General features: G+C 40.2%; 1 protein-coding gene across 1 annotated transcript in view; it reads right to left on the bottom strand.

Moving 5' to 3' along the window:
- The window catches only part of SLC9A9 (solute carrier family 9 member A9), a 564,963-nt gene extending 550,019 nt beyond the window's left edge, over window positions 1-14,944 (bottom strand). Inside the window, exon 1 of the mRNA XM_049785894.1 lies at window positions 14,643-14,944. Coding sequence (XP_049641851.1) covers window positions 14,643-14,817 — 175 coding nt within the window. The 5' untranslated portion in view covers window positions 14,818-14,944. The remainder of the gene's footprint in view (window positions 1-14,642) is intronic.
- Window positions 14,945-20,141: the final 5,197 nt, after the last annotated feature.

Below are 20,141 nucleotides of genomic sequence, written 5' to 3'. Positions count from 1 at the left end.
AAGGGCATCTTGGTTGTTTCCAGAGTCTTGCTATGGTAAATAGAGCTGCAATGAATATAGGTGTAAGGAAGGGGTTTTTGTATTGTATTTTTGTGTTCCTAGGGTATATTCCTAGGAGTGGTATAGCTGGATCGTATGGGAGCTCGATTTCCAGTTTTTGGAGGAATCTCCATATCGCTTTCCATAAAGGTTGAACTAGACAGCATTCCCACCAGCAGTGGATAAGAGTTCCTTTCTCTCCACATCCCCGCCAACACTGTTTATTCTCATTCTTTGTGATGTGTGCCATTCTCTGGGGTGTGAGGTGGTATCTCATCGTTGTTTTGATTTGCATCTCCCTGATGATTAGTGATGTGGAACATTTTTTCATGTGTCTTTTGGCCATGCGTATTTCTTCTTTGTCAAAGTGTCTGTTCATTTCTTCTCCCCATTTTTTGATGGGGTTAGATGTTTTTTTCTTGTAAAGTTCTGTCAGTGCCTTGTATATTTTGGAGATTAGCCCCTTATCTGATGGGTATTGGGTGAATAGTTTCTCCCACTCAGTGGGTGGCTCTTGTATCCTGGGCACTATTTCCTTTGAGGTGCAGAAGCTTCTCAGCTTAATAGAGGACACACGGAAATGGAAACACATACCCTGCTCATGGATTGGCAGGATTAACATCATCAAAATGTCAATACTCCCCAAGGCATTATACAGATTTAATGCCATCCCTCTAAAGATACCCATGACATTCTTCAAAGAAGTGGATCAGACACTTTTGAAATTCATTTGGAACAATAAACACCCTCGAATAGCTAAAGCAATCATTGGGAAAAAGAATATGGGAGGAATTACTTTTCCCAACTTTAAACTGTACTAAAAAGCAACAGTTATCAAAACAGCATGGTATTGGAATAAGGATAGGTCCTCAGATCAGTGGAATAGGCTTGAATACTCAGAAAATGTTCCCCAGAGATACAACCATCTAATTTTTGATAAAGGAGCAGGAAATCCTAAATGGAGCAGGGAAAGCCTCTTCAACAAGTGGTGTTGGCACAATTGGATAGCCACTTGCAAAAAATTAAACTTAGACCCCCAGCTAACATCATGTACAAAGGTAAAATCCAAATGGATTAAAGACCTCGATATCAGCCCCAAAACCATAAGATATATAGAACAGCACATAGGCAAAACACTACAGGACATTACAGGCATCTTCAAGGAGGAAACTGCACTCTCCAAGCAAGTGAAAGCAGAGATTAACAGATGGGAATATATTAAGCTGAATAAGCCCTTTTAAGCTAAAAGCAAGTACATCTCTCTGGGGTAAAAGTAGCATTCTTTTCCTTCCCTCCTAACATGAACAAGTCAGTATGTTTCTCATTGTTTTTCTGGCCTAGATCTTATTATTTTGAGGGTCAAGTCTGAGGACACCGTCAGTCTACAAAGCATATGATTTTCCTAGCATCTGATTTTGAAAGGCCCAAAGTAATGCACTAGATACAAGGCTCTGTGTCTTCTCCACAGACAATTCCAGTTTTCTCTCAGCTTCTTCCAGAAGCATGTCAGAGTCTTCTCAGCCCCCTATGTGTGAAGGAGTCAACTTCCTGGCTAAATGGAAATATCCAGAGGGAGGCCTTGCCTCCTACAGTGCACCTAAGGGATTAAAAGCAAGTGCCTTCCTTATACATGCTATTGCTGCAGCAGCCATCATGGGAAAATCCTTCCTGAGTAGAAGCTGACATCTACCATAAGACTAGTTCTCTGACAGACAGACATGAACTCTGGCTCTGATTATGCCTTTCACCATGTGGTCGGCTATTAAACAGGATGAGTCTGTGTCTTTCACAACAACAAAGCTGCAACTGGAGGGAATTCTGTGCAGTGCAATGAGTCAGAAAGTAAAAGCTGAAACTAAATGGTTTCACTTAGAAGTGTAATATAAAAAAAGGCAAATGAAGTGGCAAGACACACACATACACACAACACTTGTGGACTCTATGAAACATGGTGGTTATGAAAAGGAACTGAGTAAGTAAGGATAAGAGGACTAGTTAGGGGGCTCATTTGGACAGTGAAGCACATGGGTGCTATGGTGGTGAGGTAGTGAATCTTCTATACAAAGTCAGGTATAAAGCTGTACTCCCAGAATTTTACAGCAATTACATTGCAAAGTAATGTATATTACTTTACATTGCAAAATAGTGTATATTAATAGGTTTTCAGGTAAAAAATGCAAAGGTTGGAGAGATAGTACAGAGGATAAGGCAGTTGCTATGCATATTAACCTGGTTCAAATCTCTGGCACCACATATGATCCCTGAGCACTACCAGAGTGACTCCTGATCACAAAGCAAAGACTATGAATGGCAGAATTGCAACATCCACAGAGGAAAAGAAAGTTCCAAAAGACCATGTAGATGGGGAAAGACATGGAGGGGCTAAAACAGCTTATAGTCCCAAAGCACAGAAGGAACCAAGATCTAACCTATGGGGCAAAGGAAAGAACAGGAGCTAGCCTGGTTCAGTAAAGCAAACCACCAGTACACCTGTTCACAACACTGGCCAGGAGACCTTCCCTAAGCACTGTGTTTTATTTGAACTCTGCTCCTGGGTCATCTGGTAGATCCAATTGTCTAGAGGTACCCACTGCCCCTGCAATTCTGGTTCTCTGGTCTTCTGGTTAACTAGGAGTAAAGTAACCTATAGGGAACCATGGCCTCTATTTTAACAGCATTTTAGCCTCCAGGATGGAGCATGAATTTAGGTTCTATCCTGGCCATGTTCCTTTCAAGGGTCCACATTGTGGATCTGTGTTGAGCCTATCTGTGTTCATTGATCTCTCCCTAGTTCCTACAACATACACATTCAAACCAGACACTTTATGGTTCCGTTTGATAATAATCTACAGTGTTCAGCATGGCTGTGAGAATTTGATTTTGGCTTCTCCACTAGACAATGAGCTCACATAGGGAGGAGTCTCTATTATTCTTTATCTCTTTTCCTTTAAGCCAAACACTTCAAGAAGAATTATGACCTGACTTTCTCTACATCCACAAACTATCATTTAGTCAATGAGAGGAACCTCTGAATTTATGTAGCAGTTGAAGACCAGAGTTTGGAAGAGTCCCATGAAAGGAGCATGACATCAAAGCTTGTGATTTTTCTGCGATTTAATATGGGAGAGAAATGGCAGAAATGTTTGAAGGAAGAATTAAGTGAGCTCCTGGCTAGGAGGCAGAATGACTATAGTCAGGGACAGAAGAAGTAACAGTGGGAGACAAATTTCTGTTGAGAGAAAAAGGAATTAAGGTTATCTGTGGATAAGGGGAGGAATTAAACATGAATGTGGTTTGCATTTGCTTGAGGAAGAATTAGCAAGCTGTGGAGAGAAGGCTTTTGAGATGGTAGTCTCTATACCACTTTTTCAGTGAGAGAGTCTAAGATAGAAACCTGTGATTTTATTTCAGTACCTCATGTTCAAAAACTGAATGAAAAATTCAGGTTTGCAGAGATAGTACTATATATTGAAAGAGAGTGAGAGCGAAAGAGAGAGAGAGAGAGAGAGAGAGAGAGAGAGAGAGAGAGAGAGAGAGAGCACCCTAAATGGTCCCCTGACTTCCACCAGAAGTAATCCTTGAGCACAGAAACAAGAGTAAGCCCTGAGTACAATTGGGCCAATAAATAAGAATGCAAATGTGGAAATGAAGAAAATATTTTATGAGGAATATTCTAGAAAGAGAAAACAGAAGCTGCCCTTTCATTGCCCTCTGATTGTACAGTGGGTGGCAACTACAAAAGGACTAATATTTTGCCTTATATTCATCTACCTCCCCCATTTTATCACAGTCTTTGGCAGAACACTAATTTAGAGAGATGATATGGGTTTGTATTGCAAATGCTTAATGGATTTCCTTTCATTTTCTCTTTTAGTGGTTGAATTTTAACCTGAGTTGAGTTGGTGAAAGAGGGAACTAAAAGTAAAAATATACAGTGACTTCTGGTTATTTAGAGCTTTGTTCTTTCTCTGCCCTCCCACCAACCTTCTAAATTCAAAGGATGAAAGGGAGGTGTGGGTGTTAGAAAGGGACACGATTTATTGCTCTCTGCTGGCTCACTATCAACTTGTAAAAAGAAAAGAATCCCACAGATGATGGTTCAGATCAGACCTGTGGTATGGGCAGCAAAACTATTCTAGGATACTCCAAAGTGAATTGTGTTCCACAGAGCCGTCCTACCTTGGAAGCTTCACTCATAGTTTAATCTTCTAAAAGTAGAGAGTCAAGGGGGACATGGCAGTAAGACCTAAAGATTTCATTCTCCATCATGGAAAGTGTCCAATGTTCACCTCCACCTCAACACTTTCTGGCACACAAACATGCTCAGAATCAAACTCGGAAAACACATTTATGCACAAAGCATGCAGTTATACACCCATATAAAACACACATACAGGCATACAAATATGCACATAGACTTATACTGCACAACTGCATGCACAAAAACATACTCACACAACACACGCATGCGCATGTACAGGCACCCTTATATGACGCACATGCTTACATAAGCATAATATATTTCACAAAACTTTTGGACTTTCTAACACAGCAGTATAGAAAGTTTTCTAGAAACTATTTTGGCTACCAGCTTATATATAGCTAACACCCTTCCTCGTAATCATTTTAGGAAGTTTACAAAAGAAAAATGGAGATAAGAGCTACACACTGGCCAAGCCAAAATTATTTCTAAAGTTCTAATGTTTACACAAAATAGTTGGCTTTCTTCTCAAACCAATGATGGAAACACTATATGGTGCTGTGAACAGAGAAAGATAGGCAATCTTCAATAAAGGAAGACTGTCTCCTAACTTCCATCTTCATCAGAGTAAGAACAAAGGAGCAATATAAAGAAGACGAAAGTAGGACCTGCTGAAGCAATTTTATCTTACTAAGGAATCAAAGTAAATAATCTTCCTAAGTAATTGAAGTAATCGCAAACTTCAGTGTGATTACAGGAACCCCCTTAGACTATTTGTTAAAAATGCAGACTGCTGGGCCCTGTCCTAAGTTTCTGGCACAGTATGACTGGGTTATGATAACATACTGTATTTTCCGGCGTATAAGACGACTTTTGAAACAAAAAATTGTCAACCGAAAATCGGGGTCGTCTTATACGCCAAGTATATCTCGATATATGCCGCTAAACGAAACAAAAAAATCAGGCCAAAGAGTTTCCAGATCTCTTTCTTGGGGGCTCCCAAACAGTACTCAGGAGGTCTGGGGCCACTTCTGGCAAAACACAGCTAACCATGTTGGTGGTTCAGTGCTAGGGTCCGAGGATGGGGTGTTGTTTGGTTCATGTAGTGGGGGAGATTAACTGACACCACCAGGGAATTGCCAGAAAAGGTGTCTATGATAAGGGACCAATCAGTACAAGGCTGCTCGGACCACCTCTCTAACTCAGCCAATCCAAGCAGGCTTTTTATGCATGCAAATTAGACAATGTTCTGGACCTGAATCTACACTGTCAAAAGCCTTCTCAGATTGGCCAGAGTCAGAGAGGAAGTCTATTACAGTAGAACCTTTGAACTTTTGCTTGTTGTGATTGGCTCACTGTGGTACATACAGTTGCAGCACAGGAACGCTCTGTCTGATACAGCGAATATAGGACTAAGCCTATGTTTTAATTGCAAAATTAGGGGATCGTCTTATATGCCCAGTTGTCTTATACACTGCAATATACGGTAATTGCATCTGCAATTCTAACAAGTTCAGCTGCTGCTGGGACTGGTCCAAGGATCTCACCACAAAAAGCACTAGTGAAGGCAACATTCTTTGCCATGATGAGGGCACATCAGCCATGGAAAACCAGCACAGTCCATGCCAGCTCCAGCTCAGCAAACAGAACTCCAGGATCCCAGAAGCATCCGGAATAACTCTCTACCTTTAGTTGCTTCCACACAAATTCAATGCAATTCTGTCAACACATGATGAAAAGTGATTTTGCATGATTGATGGAGTTGGGCTTAACTCTCTCTCAAGCTAGTTCCAGTTCCTACCACATTCACAAACCTTTCTGATAGCCACAGGCCTTTCAACCCAGGGTTGAAACCACAACTTGCTTCCTGTTTCCTGAGGCTGAACCAGGTGCTTCTGGGTCAGACCCATCACTTTCCCTGAGATATTCCAACCAGCTACAGACTTCACAAGATTGTTCTACTATTCCTCCCTCCCATGCTGGGCTTTTGCTATGGACAATAGAACACTTCCCAAGACAAAAGAAAAATTGAACTACCATGTTCTCTCCCCAACATTTCCCCATTTTAACTTCAAAAAACAGTTATGAGAATATAACTGTGATCAACATTCAAAAATGCCATTCTTGAACATTATTCTGGGCAGCCTTGAGCAGAGAGTACATTTTCTGAACATGGTACCTATTTTTCAAGGATGTGGTAGAGATTAGCAATCACGAACAGTGTGAGAAAGTTTACTGTCCATACTCTTTCTATAAAGTTCCTAAGACTCAGAACAAACATTTTTAAGTAGCTATAACTCTAGGTTTAAACCTTAAATATGTCCAGCTCTGCCTCCTAGTATGCCTGTCAAGGAAACCGGCTGGGGATAAGAGGGAATCTAGGAACAATGGCGGAGGGAAGTGAACTCTTCTTGGTAACTTGAAACTCAAATAAGAATAACTATGCAAATCATGGTGCCTTTATATTAAAATTTTAAATGTGAAAAATATCTAATATAAAACAGTTTTAGAGATAGTGGGTTGAGGCACTTGTTTGTATCCCATTAACCCTGTTTCAAATCCCCAGCACCTCATATAGTCCCCTGAGCACTGGTAGAAATTACTCCTGAGCATAGAGTCAGGAGCAGCTCCTAAATGTTATCAGGTGTGGCCCAACTATTTTACCCCCATCCTGACCCTGCATAAAATTTTTTAAACTCCAAAACTCCAAAACAACAATAAGGTTCAATGTGACTTGGCTACCATATCTGGTACTAGCTGGTTTTCTGAGCATCACCAGGAGCTCTGGAGTCCCCAACACCACAAGACTGTGAAGCGTCAAGTTCTCAGGCCCTTCCACCTGGTGGTTGAGAACCACCATTCTGGTCACTTAACAATCACCCATGTGGGCACTAGCACTTCCTGAGCACTACTTGGAATGCCCCAAATAAAATAAAAACACAAATTCCGGAGAGACCCAGTCCTTTCTTTATAAAGCATATTGCACCTGAAAGTCTGGCTATAAGGGCTTTGTGAATGAGAGAGACACAAAGTCTGTCCACAGGCTGGTGTCAGGATTGAAGCTGGGCTGGAACAAGAGGATGGAGCTAATACAAAAGCTTACTACCCTTCATTTATATTCAGAGAGGGGGAGATGTCACTCCACTTCCATCTTCTACATAACTTTACCTTAGGGTAAGACCTGCTCATTTCTGGGAGGGGTGTTGGGGAGGTCTCAAAAGGTTTGGTTGGAAGGCCAGGAGAGGATTGATTGAGGAGGAGATTTTGGAGAATAGAGGGAGCAGGAGAAGATATGGCTGAAAGAAGCTAAGATGCAGGGCAATCTGAGGAGAGCATGCTTAAATAGGTTTAAGATTATAGGCCAAACATGTTGGCCAGGGCTGAATAAAGATGATATCGTCTGAACCCTAACTGCCTCTGAGTTTTCGGCCCACTGCTATCCTGAACTTGCAGACCTGCCAGCTGGAGGGGATTGCATACACATGGTCTGAGGCTAGAAGAGAAAGGCCCCTCCATCACCATCCACCACCATTCAAGCCCATCCAAAGGGCTTTTATTCTACATATTGGTGCCCGAAATTGGATTTGAACCCTGGATCCAAGAGGACAGCGATGATGCTGAGATTCTTGTTCTTGAGTTTGATTATGGCTCTTTTCAGCTAGAGTGAGCCCTCAACAATGGGCCACCACTTGGAGCCATTTTCAAAGATGACTGAGACCCCTTCTGGGGCAGAAGGGCCAATGAAATAGGAGAAGTGAAACTTTGGATCACCCCCATCATAGGCCCAGGACTGAGCCTTTGTTGCAAAAAAGCCTTTTTCCAAAGACCTCAGCCTCCTCAGAGATTGATGCAGAGCCCTAATTGGAAAAAGACCAGGAAGATAAATTTTATCTAAATGGACGGATTTACTAAATATGGCCTTCAGCCTGAACATGGATTTTGACTTTGAAAAATTTGGACTTTCAGCTTGGACCACTTTGAACTTTAAATCCACCCAGACACGCCCGGTGGACAAACTGCGCCGGCAGTGGTGAAACCTGCTTCCAAAAAAACTGCTTGGAGGGGATAAGAGGTGGTGGATCACTCTCAGCGAAAAGCATCAGAGAGTACTCCAACCCTCCTGATGCGGCTGCTTGGGTCCTGCTCCTGCCGTCTGGCAGGGCAAAAAGGTGGCTGAAAGATCGCAAGCTGCTAGAGGTGGCAGGTGCGTGCAGCTCCTGACCAGACCCATGGAAGTAAGCCACGTGGTGAGAGTGGCCTGGAAGAATCTGGACAATTGGTTTTAGGTTAAGGGGTAAAATGGGAAGCCCACAGACTTTACACATCTGGATAAGTTGGTTGGGATAAAAGTCCACAGTGTATTCAAGTTTGGACAATTTGGTGGTGGTATAAAAATTAATAGAAAAAGGGGAGATAGCAGTTAAGCCCAAATGAAAAATTTCATTTCAAACTACCTGCATCTAACTTTGATATGTCATTTTCTTGCTGAATTAAAGTACTTTATAGTTTTCCATAGTTAATGTTTCCAATTAATGTTTTACTGTGTATTTTGATGTAGTAGCCTGCTTTCAAAATATATTTTTTGTATAGATGTTCTTGTACTGGTGTGTAGGGAAAGGTTAATAGAAACAAGAAAATTTCAGAAAAATGGTTAGATGGCTTTTAGACATATAGGAACAAGGAAGTTCCAGGAAAATATGCTTGTTAAATAGCATTAAGAAAAATAGGAACAGGGAAGTTCCAGGATAGTGCTTGGTTAAAGAAGCTTTAAGAAAATTTTAAGTTACAGGTATATTTTGCAAAAAATGTGTGTTTATGGAAAGGGCTTGTATGTTAATTTTTACTTTAAACTTTGTTGCTCTCGAAATATTACCCACCTTTGGCTAAGGCAGAGTCAGGAATAGAAAAGCTTACTACCCTTCATTTATTTTCAGGGAGGGGGAGATTGTCAGCCCACCCCCATCTTCTACATAACTTTACTTTAGGGTAAGATCTGCCCATTTCTGGGAGGGGTCTCGGGGAGGTCTCAAAAGGTTTGGTGGGAAGGACAGGAGGGGATTGATGAGGAGATTAGAAGATTTTGGAGGATGGAAGCAGCAGGAGGAGAGATGGCTGAAAGAGACTAAGATGCAGGGCAAGTTGAGGAGAGCATGCTTAAATAGGTTTAAGATTATAGGCCACACATGTTGGACAGAGCTGAATAAAGATGATATCTCCAGAAGCCTGATTGTCTGAGAGTTTTCTCCCTGCCACTATCCTGAAAGCTGCTGACCCGCCAGCTGGAGAGAGTTAGGGACACATGGTCCTGGGCTGGAGTAGTAAAGATTCTCACCCTCCATCACCATCCAAGCCCATCTAAAGGGCAACACTACACCACACCCAACTAGCCAATTTTAACCTGTTTAGGTTGAAATAAATGTCTTACACTTGACAACCAAGGGATTCAATCACAATATATAATCTTATTTTAGTCTTGAAAAATGTACAGAGACTAAGTGAACTAAATCAACTCTCTAAATCTATTCCATACACTTAGAGGAGCAGGGATAGTTAAATAGTTAGTGAGACAAGGTGAGAATACAAACTCATCTCTAGGGCCTTTTTAAATGAAGGGTAAATTCCCTACATGATTCAGAGACCATCCTTCATACTCTTAAGATCAGGCAAAGACAGAATTCTAAGGGGGTATTGACTTCTTTGTCCTTAAGATAAGATCCTCAAGTCCCAATTGCATGGCATTAGGAGTGCTTCATAAAGTGGGGCCCCAGTGATGTGTAATGGAATTCTTAATGCTCTCAGGGACTAGGGACATTTTTTTCTTTGAGTATAGTAAGCAAGAAATGCAGGACCCTAAGTGAGCAGCACTAAGTGCCCCATCTGCTGTCAATCAATATTCGACCCATAATAGTCATTTAGGCTTTTAGGCTGATTTAAACCAGTATCGCCATACTTTATATATTAAAACTGTTTTGGATTCTAATTCTTCAATTTTGAAATAATGCAAGTTACAGAGTGTCATGAGATGTGATTGACCATTACTGTTTTTAGTGAGGCAAAAAATGAACATTGTGACTCATTTAATATCTCAAGCAAAGATGTTTCTGTACCATATCTAGAGTACCACATTTATCTTCAATAAGCCCAGAGTTATGCTGAACATGGCACATGATTTTTATTGGTGTTTACCTCCTGGGTATTGGATTACTTGAAAATTATTTTGGAAACAACTTGTAAAATATTTATAAGTATGGAGAAAAAGGTTAAAATCTTGGGTTATTTTTTCTTTGGTTTGCTTTAAGTGTTCATATGCAAGTACATACTCCCTAGAATTTTTCACTGATTCTTAGTAATATTGATGAGAGGCATCAACCTCTATTGTACCTTAAAGAGCATTTGACACATGTCATACCAGCAAAAAGGCAAGAGGTGGGCTGAGCTGAAGCATAACAGGAAATCTGGTGCTTGAAGAAAAAATAAAAACAGGTTCCTCATAAATAAGCAAATAACTCTTTAGAAAGTGAGTGAGAACAAGGTAACTATCTGCCCAAGAAAACCACAAACTACATTCACTGATAAGCACTATCCCCAAGATCACACATCTTGAAAGATATTTCATTGCAAACAGAACAATCTAAAGGATAGAGATAACTGACTCTCAAATGCTCTTATTAGAAAAAACTTAAAAATTTAACTTTGGGCCTGACTCTGAGGATAGTACAATGGGCAGGGTATTTGTCTTGCACGTGACTGACCTATGTTTGAGGCTCTGCACATGGTCTCCTGATTACCACTAGAAATGACCCCTGAGCAGAGAAGGAATAAACCCTGAACACAGCTGGGTTTGGCCCATGACAAACAAATAAAAATTAACGTTTGTGCATAAATTTATTTTTTTCCCTATTGGTGAACAGCATGCCCCTGGATAGAGTGGAATACAAATTATATGTTTCACCCTGGGATGATGAAGGATTTTGTATATCCTATTATGAAATGGAACTCTGGGATTTCCTATCTGACAGATTCTGAGCGCACAAACAATCTAAGGATGTGTCTCAAAGACATATCCTCTTTTCAGAATGAGCCCTGAAGGAATTTACTTATTGCAAAATATCTTCAGTATCTCTTAGCGAACAACAAAGCAAAAGTCCAGCTCAGCAGCAAATTTATTCCATGACCTTCCTCTCCTAAGTTTTCATTTCTCTATCTGAAAACCAAGGGTGCAGGATTTAAGTATCCAAGGCTTCTTTCTAATCTATAAACTCCACATACATTTACAGCTAATAGGCAAATCATACATTAGCCATCTCCTTTAGGCTTGTCATTTAAAAGTTTATTAGACTGTACTATCTTGCTCTTCTGTACAGCTTCAGACTACTTAATTATTAACACAGACAGAAAGCACCTAATAAACATTTCAGATGTAACATTTAGATCACCCTGAAAAAGAAATATGAGAACATGCTTTTTGTCATCCATCCATAGAGACTGTTTTCAGAGACAATCGGTGAGAATCTGCTAAGCTGTACATAAACTTTAATAATAGAATTGGATCCTACTAGAGTGGTTTACATTCAGTTTGAAGATTCTCCTTTTCTAATCATCAGTTTTCTTCTTGTACAATGAGGGGGCTAGAAATTATAAACACCAAGATCCCTTTAAATTCCAACAACTGTAATTCTATGTCTTAAGAATATGAGTAGTTGGGGCCAGAGTGGTGGCGCAAGAAGTAGGGCATTTGCCTTGCTATGTGCTAGCCTAGGATGGGCCATGGTTTGATCCCTCAGCATCCCATATGGTCCCCTAAGCCAGGAGTGATTTCTGAGCACATAGCCAGGAGTAACCCCTGAGCGTCACTGGGTGTGGCCCAAAAACCAATATATACTACTACAGTATAGTACTATAAACTATATATACTATATTATATACAGTATAGTATAGCAGTACTGCAATGAAAGTCTTTTTTATAAGTTTATAGAGTTCAAAATAATCCAAGCCTGCTCAAAATTCTAATAATCAAGTAGTTATACAAATATAGACATTTTTATAATTCTGATTCTCTTTTTCCATTGCTCCATTTCAGCATGTGCTTTAAAATTTTTTGCATTTCAAAATGCATTTAAGGCATAAATCAGCCCAATTTAATCCTGCTATTTAAAACTTAAACCTAAATTGCCTTAGAATAGCAACTTAGAGAAATGCTTCCTCAACTAATAGAAAATGCACTAATATTCTATTACTTCAATAACACCTTAAAATGATTACATGGAGCTTTGGGAAATTAAAAGATATATAAAATTTTGCAATTATATTTATGTGTTGTGAATACAAACTGTTTGGATTTTAACAAATCATCTGTATTGAAGGACTTTTTTTGGGGGGGGGGCAAACCCTGCAATGCTCAGAGGTTACTCCTGGCTCTGTGCTCAGAAATCGTTCCTGGAAGATCAGGAGGACCATATGGGATGCTGAGGATTGAACCTGGGTTAGCTGCGTGCAAGGCAAATGCCCTATATTCTGTGTTATCGCTCAGCCTCTGTATTGAAAGATTTACAAAACTCCCTCCCCATCCTAGGTAAACTGGAATGAGTAAATGAATTATGTTTTGATTAACACTGGGGCTGTAGAAAAGCATTTCCCTCAAGTAAATGTGTCAATTTTTTCCTTCTGTACTGTTTGGCTAAACTATCTCTGGCCCCTTAAGTTAGTGCCAAGAATCATGTGGTTTTTGGCTTCAGTTTACAGACCACACCCTTACTACTGAGAATTGATGAACCAATGTCAAAAGAAAGCGCTGGACCACTGATAATGGAGAGGAAGGGGGGGGGGATGCTCACTGGTGTCAGAGACCTTCATAGCTTACAGCATCTCTTCCTTCCTGTGTGTCTGTTTCTCTGAGGTTCCACTATGAGATTCCCCCCAAGAATAAGAGCTATGTGTGTGCTTTAAACCCTTCCATTCAAGGGAATTAGATCGATGTGCTGAAGAGTTCCACCCTTCAGTCTCCTGACCCTGAAGGACATGGCTCATGGCATTGGCTCAGCCTGAAGTTTCTGCCTTGCTTCGTGTTTTCCACATTGGGGTCTGGCTCAGGCACATATTTGTTCATGTTCTCCAATCACAAGTGCACGTTTCTAATCTCGGGAGAGCATTATGACTCTAACATAGGACATGGGTTCATCCTGAACTTCAGGGAGAAGAAAGATGTCAGGGATTCCAAACTGAGGGGAGCGAAAGAAGAAAGGCTATTTTTCGCTATGAATATTCTTTCACTGTGTTCAAAGCTAATATCCATTGCCAGACTGGGAAATGAGTGGTAAAGAGAACTGTGTCATCGAGAATATAAGTTCTAAAACCATTGCTGTTTGGCACGATATATTAAAAGATGAACATTCAGTCTGGATCAACTCTGGCATTTTTTGTTTTGTTTTGTTTTTTGGGCCACACCCATTTGATGCTCAGGGGTTACTCCTCAGGGGTTACTCCTGGCTAAGCGCTCAGAAATTGCCCCTGGCTTGGGGGAACCATATGGGACGCCGGGGGGTGGGGGGGATTGTCCTTCCTTGGCTAGAGCTTGCATGGCAGACACCTTACCTCTAGCGCCACCTCGCCGGCCCCAATCTCTGGCATTTTTTATTAAAGTTTCTCAAAGGAATGATAGAATAAATAGCATAGAAAGAGCAACCCTTTGGCGAGTTAAAAAAAAAGTTAAACAAATGCTTTTTCTTTTTTTTAAACAAATGCTTTTTCTATATCTTAACCATATATATACAAATCTATGTGTGTAAAGCTAATATTAACAATTAATAATGACAGCAATTAAAAATCAGAAGCCTAAAATTAGGTGAAGAAACCTAATGTCTGTAAAGAAGAAGTTCTTGTATCTGAAAGGAAAGCATGGCTGATAAAATTAAAGTTAACTTGGACACAACTACCTCAGAGAGGAGAGAAAAATGTGGGGCACATTGCTGCAAGTTTTCTTCTTGAAACTAGTCAGCATTAGAGATTTGACTCCGAACATTTTTAAGTGATGCTGCTTCCAGAACTTTCTAATGCTTAGGAGCCCTCCTGTAAAAGAAGGCATTGCTTTGTGACTTCCTAAAAGAGAGCCTTTTAAAAACACACAATTCTCCTGGTATCCGCACATGACAATGGCTCCACAGCTGTCAACAGACTCACATTATGTGCCGCCTGACAACATAACTGTGACATTTACTCCTGTGACCAGGCAAATTTCGACAGCTCTTCTGGAAAGAGACGCGCTGCAGCACCTTTCATCAGGCTAATGACATTTCAATCAGCACATTTTTCTCCAGGTTCTTTCCTTGGCCATCTGAGCACAAAGTCTCTCATTCCCCCTCGAGCAACAAGTCTCACACGTCAATCCTACCATTTCTGTACTCACCATACACCATCGCGCCTCCAGTTTCGTGCAAAAAGCGAAATCGGTGGTTTTTAAATAGCCAGATTGTCAAAATAGTAAGGATGAGCAAAAAATTAAAGACCAGAAGCTCCACCGCCCCCTGATGCTGAAACTGATATGCATCCTTCTCTGACATGAACCTTTGCTGTCTCTCCATTCCCGGCTCTTCTCCAGGTTCCTCAGCTATTATTGCTGGGGTGAGGGCTCTTCTATCAAGGTTTGCCTGGGAAGGTTTAGCTGCTGAGACTTTCGGAATAAAGGCTGCCTGCCACTTAACTTGCTACTTCACCAAACCAGCATTCTGCCTGGGCTTAGTATTCAGATGGCTTCTAGTTACAACTTCCTGTTTCTCTCTTAAAGCAGCCCTGTCTCATTTCCAACTCCCGAGTGTGGCTTCTACATCCTTTCGTGCTGTCTTGAATGATTCACTTTCGCTCCACACAATTATTGGACAAATGTACAAGCAATCATTCTGAGCTCATGAGTCATGATTGATCATTGCAAACAAGTCCCCTAAAGCTCTGCAGCTGGTGAATTGGAGATTAAAAAAAGGAAACAGATTACCTTCCATCCACCGCAACATTTTCTAAGTCCAAAAATCCCCAATGATACCTAATGCACATGTCAAGTTCTCCCTCTCCAGCCAAGCCTGCCATTACAATGGAAACTGATAGCTTGGTTTGACCTAACATGATTTCACAGTGATCTTTCTTTTTAAGTTGAAAAGGAAGAGAGAGTTTAGTAGGTAAACTCACTTTAGCTTTATTTATCTGATCATCACAACTTTTAAACTCTGTATCAACTGTTTTTAAAAAGCAGAAACAAAGGAAAACTAAAGACAAAAATCTATTTCCATCTGTACAGCTGTGATGTTTGAAATTACTGATTAAAAAAAATAAATAGAAGCAAGGCCAGGCAGAGGTGATACAAGAGGTAAGGTACTTGTCTTCTCTGCAGCCAATACCAGGTTCAAGACCAGGCACCATTCATGGTTCCTCCAAGCATTGTCTTGAATCATACCTGAGCACAGAGCCAAGATTAGACCCTGAACACTTTCGGGTATGAGTCAACCTTCATCCCTACATGAACTCCAGCAAAACATACACTGTAAACACACACAAAAACAAAACAAAACAAAACAAAACCAGGGCCCCGGGGAGATAGCACAGCGGCATTTGCCTTGCAAGCAGTCCATCCAGGACCAAAGGTGGTTGGTTCGAATCCCGACATCCCATATGGTCCCTGGTGCCTGCCAGGAGCTATTTCTGAGCAGACAGCCAGGAGTAACCCCTGAGCACCGCTGGGTGTAGCCCAAAAACAAAAAAAAAAACCCAAACCAAACCAAAACAACAACAACAACAAAACATTTCTTTGAAGAAAAGAACCATCTCTCTACCCAGCCTCTGCCACACCATATCTATGGGTAAATTTCTGAAGAGCTCTAAATTTTGTTTTTAGCTGAGACATTCAGGACCCACTAAAATTTGTTGTATATCACAATGTTCTTCTGTCCTTTGGTAAAACAAAGAGGTACTCTGAAGACAGACTGGCCATCAGCAAGGAGGGTCTATTTTATCCAGTCATGGATGTTAACAGGAAGAACTTTTCAGATCACCTCCAAGTGGAAAGGTTGTTTCTCTTTGAATATAAATACTTTTTTTTAACTTTTTTAAACTTTTTTGGGGGTATGCTTTGTCACTCTCCCCAAAAGTTTATTTAATGAAATTGTATAATAAAATGATAATCCTAAACTATAACACTAATATACATACTTGCTGTTGTTGGGAATGACATTCATTTGTAGATCTGAATGTGTACAGTAAAGATAATATAATTCACTATTTTACAAGTTTCGAAAATTTCACAAATTATGTTTGTAAATTTTGTTTGTAAATTTTACAAACTATGTTTCTTTTCTAAAGAAAGTGTGTAACTCAATGTTCTTTAGATTGGAGAAGCATTTCTTTGAACATAAATAATTATTTTATGAATGTTAGGTTATACTTTATAGGGAAGAATAAAGTTTGTTTCTGACAACTTTCATATAAAAAGTTGATTTTTAAAAATAATATCAAATCTTTAAACTAGTTGGAAAAGCCCAAGACAATACTATCTTGGAATCTACTTTCTTTTCAATTTTTAAGACTGGTTTGCCCATCAGTCCTAGAGAACAGTTACGTGCACACTAGGATTAAGTGAGATTTTTCATCATTCCATAATGTAATTTGAACTCAGGAGTGTTATTCATCCAGGACCTCCATACTTGACAGAATACGTCAACTTGTTCAGTATAAATGATTCATTAGGTAGGATGAACACAAATATATCCTCCAAAGATCTTGGCACCAAAAGTTGGAGATGAGAGATATATTAATACACAGAGAACTAACCTGCTTCTCAAAAAAAAAAAAACAAAAACAAAAAAAAAACAAACAGCTTCACCTACAGAGAATCTATCAAGCACTTTATATAAAACTCTGCTGTTTTAGTTTCTTCACCTTCAGCAGTTTTTGAAGTTCATTTCCTCTTTGGGTACAACCAGCAAGGAGTACATATGTGGGCTGCAGATGTTCTTTTCAACCATACTACCCTTTTTGGCAGACATATCTTTGATGACTAATATTTAAACTATTTTGAAATCTGTCAGTAATGCTTGCAAGCATTTAATGAAACTCTGTTAATAGGTCCCACCTTTATAATCTTAAAACTCCACAGGTTGAGACTCGGCTGGTTAGATTTATGAGATAACACAACTCAAAATTTGGCAATTTCCTGTTTTTATACCTCACAATTCCAATTCCCATCATCACAGGCTTATTGGGTTTTCTATTTATTGGAGAAAAAATAAACTCTCCTTGATTGTCTTCTTATGACATCTAAGTATACTCTCCAGTGAAGAAATTGAGTGTTAAGATTAAAAGTCCGGGGCCGGCAAAGTGGCGCTAGAGGTAAGGTGACTGCCTTGCAAGTGCTAGTCAAGGAAGGACCTCGGTTTGATCCCCCGGTGTCCCATATGGTCCCCCCAAGCCAGGGGCAATTCTGAGCACTTCGCCAGGAGTAACCCCTGAGCATCAAATGGGTGTGCCCCCCCCCAAAAAAGATTAAAAGTCCATGGAATATGAAAAGGCAACTGGATTTAAGGGCCCTATTTCTCTCCAACCCAACAGCTGTTTAGGTTACAATATTGAAGAATTAGGAACCTCCTTTCTCTTTGAGGTGCAGCTATAATCTGAATAAGAAGGACCCTCTGCAGATCCAGCTGACTTAGCTCCTTGGAACAGGACAGAGGCAGATAATCCTAGTGTTCTTGCTGACTGCAGTAATGACTGTGTAGAAACTGCAGGACTATCAGCAATAATGAACACTCTCTTACCAGACTGTGGATGGGGGGGTTGTGGGTCAAACTGTCACCCTGGGGGTCCCACCTCCCATAAACTTTGACTTATGTGATTTGTTTGAGATTTCTGGTGATCCTCAACAATATCTCCTCCTTTACAATATCTCCTCCTTACACTGAGGTGTAAGTGTTAAAAGAAGTGGGTAACCAACCCATTGCCTGGGGTCTGGGATAGGGAAGATGCCCTGATAGCATTCTCATTTTATGCTTGTACTGAAGGAAATTCCCCCAAAATGTGGGGGAGAGGAATTTTCTCTGGAGGGTATAGGAATGTGTCAGGGAAGCCACCTGGCAGCACAGAGGGAGCCAAACCCTGAGACTTAAGGCTGGAGGTCTCAGGCAATGTTATGCAAGTGCTGTTAAGCAGAGCTTTCTGGCCCAAATATCATTAGGCCTTTAAGAGAATGTGCTCAGACTAACTTCCTAGTAGGGAAGTATCAGTTAATTAGTCAGGGGTCACCCATCAGACATTGCAGCAGGTGAAGGCTAGTTTGCAGGATTGGGAAAGATGACAAAAGATTCTACCACCTGGTATGAACAGTGGTTCAATCACCCTGGAAAACCTCCAGATTAAAATGCTTGTGCTAAAGTCTCAGTATGTGAGCACAAGTAGGGACAAGGATGAGGAACTTTAATAAGAGTCAAAGATTTTACTCAGGTCCAAAGAAGACGAGGGGAATGTTGGGACCTAGGTTCTGAACAAAGAGTTAGTATGCCATTTTGTAAAAGCCACATGGCAGGCTTCTGTTCTGAACAAAGAAAGATACCATTTTGTAAAGGCCACATGGTGTAAGCCATATGCTAGGTTTCCTTACGCCTATTTCCCATAACACTGCCCCAAGATAACTGGCCATACTAGGTAGCCTAGCGGGGAAGGATACAAGGGAGCAGCAGGAAGGTACCCCTAGATAATAGCCAATCATTTTAAAGATCATCAGAAAGCTAGAACCTCCCTATGTTCCTTCCCTATATAATCCTCTTCATGACCTTGGGTGGGGTTTATTTCCTTCTGAAGAGAGCCCTGGTCATCCATTTTGGGGGTTTTGAAAAGAAAAGGTCCATGGAAAGTTTTGATTGTATATATTATATTTATAAAGTGCTAAATTTGATCACAACAAATTCAAATAAACAAAGTTCATATTAAAAAATCATGACTTCTCTAACAAATACTGTTAAGATCTGACTCTGGTCCCTCCTTCCATAACAGCAATAGTATATAAGTGTTAAGTAATCACCTGCTCCATTAATTGCTAGTTACCTTCAAGTTCTTCCATCCAATTTCATTGGCTTATGGCCTCTTGCCTGCCACTGCTTGTGTGTCCCTTGGTATACACTCCAAGAACAGAATGTATTCCCCTATGGATAATAAACTGTCCCTCAACTAACTATCCAATACAAATGTTTTTACATTGGGATGGAAAGCTGAGAATAAAAGGAGAGTTACAGATTTCTTTTACCCTTCCTTAAAATGCTTTCATTATTCCAAAGCAACATTTTTGTCTCATAATACTATATGATTTTTCACTGTAACAATAAAAGAAAATGACTTTAAAACATCACAAAAATATTTAAAAATAATGAATTTGGTATATACTGTGGTGGGATATTCAATGTTAAAATTGAATGCCTAATTTAATATTCAGGAAACCTTTTCTATATATGAGGAATATAAGACTTGGGGAAAACTGGTCACATATGAAAAATTGCCCAGGCAGTCAGGGTAATTATATATATATATATGGGCTTTGGAGACCTGAAGATGTATTTTTATTAGAATAATCAGCACAACTAAGCTTGACAATGTCTTTTGTGATTTGAGTTCTGGGTTTGCAGTGTCTCAGCAGTCAAATCACAGTCAAACAAGGACAAACATCTTAAAAGCCAAATTTCCCTCAATTTCCAAATACTGTGCCATCAATAATGACTATTCTTTATGAGACTGACTACAAACAAAACCCTTAAAGCCAAATTCTCTGATGAAATTGGTTGGAACCCAAAATTTAGGCATTATGCCTAACATTAAATTTTTGGTGGTTTCTCAGACACAGTCTTCACACCTACTGGTCAAAGGTTCTGGTGACAAG

This window comes from Suncus etruscus, chromosome 13, assembly GCF_024139225.1.
Source record: "Suncus etruscus isolate mSunEtr1 chromosome 13, mSunEtr1.pri.cur, whole genome shotgun sequence".
Classification (NCBI taxonomy): domain Eukaryota; kingdom Metazoa; phylum Chordata; class Mammalia; order Eulipotyphla; family Soricidae; genus Suncus; species Suncus etruscus.
The sequence above is the reverse complement of the archived record's forward strand: the minus strand, read 5'-3'. Positions and strand labels throughout refer to the sequence as shown.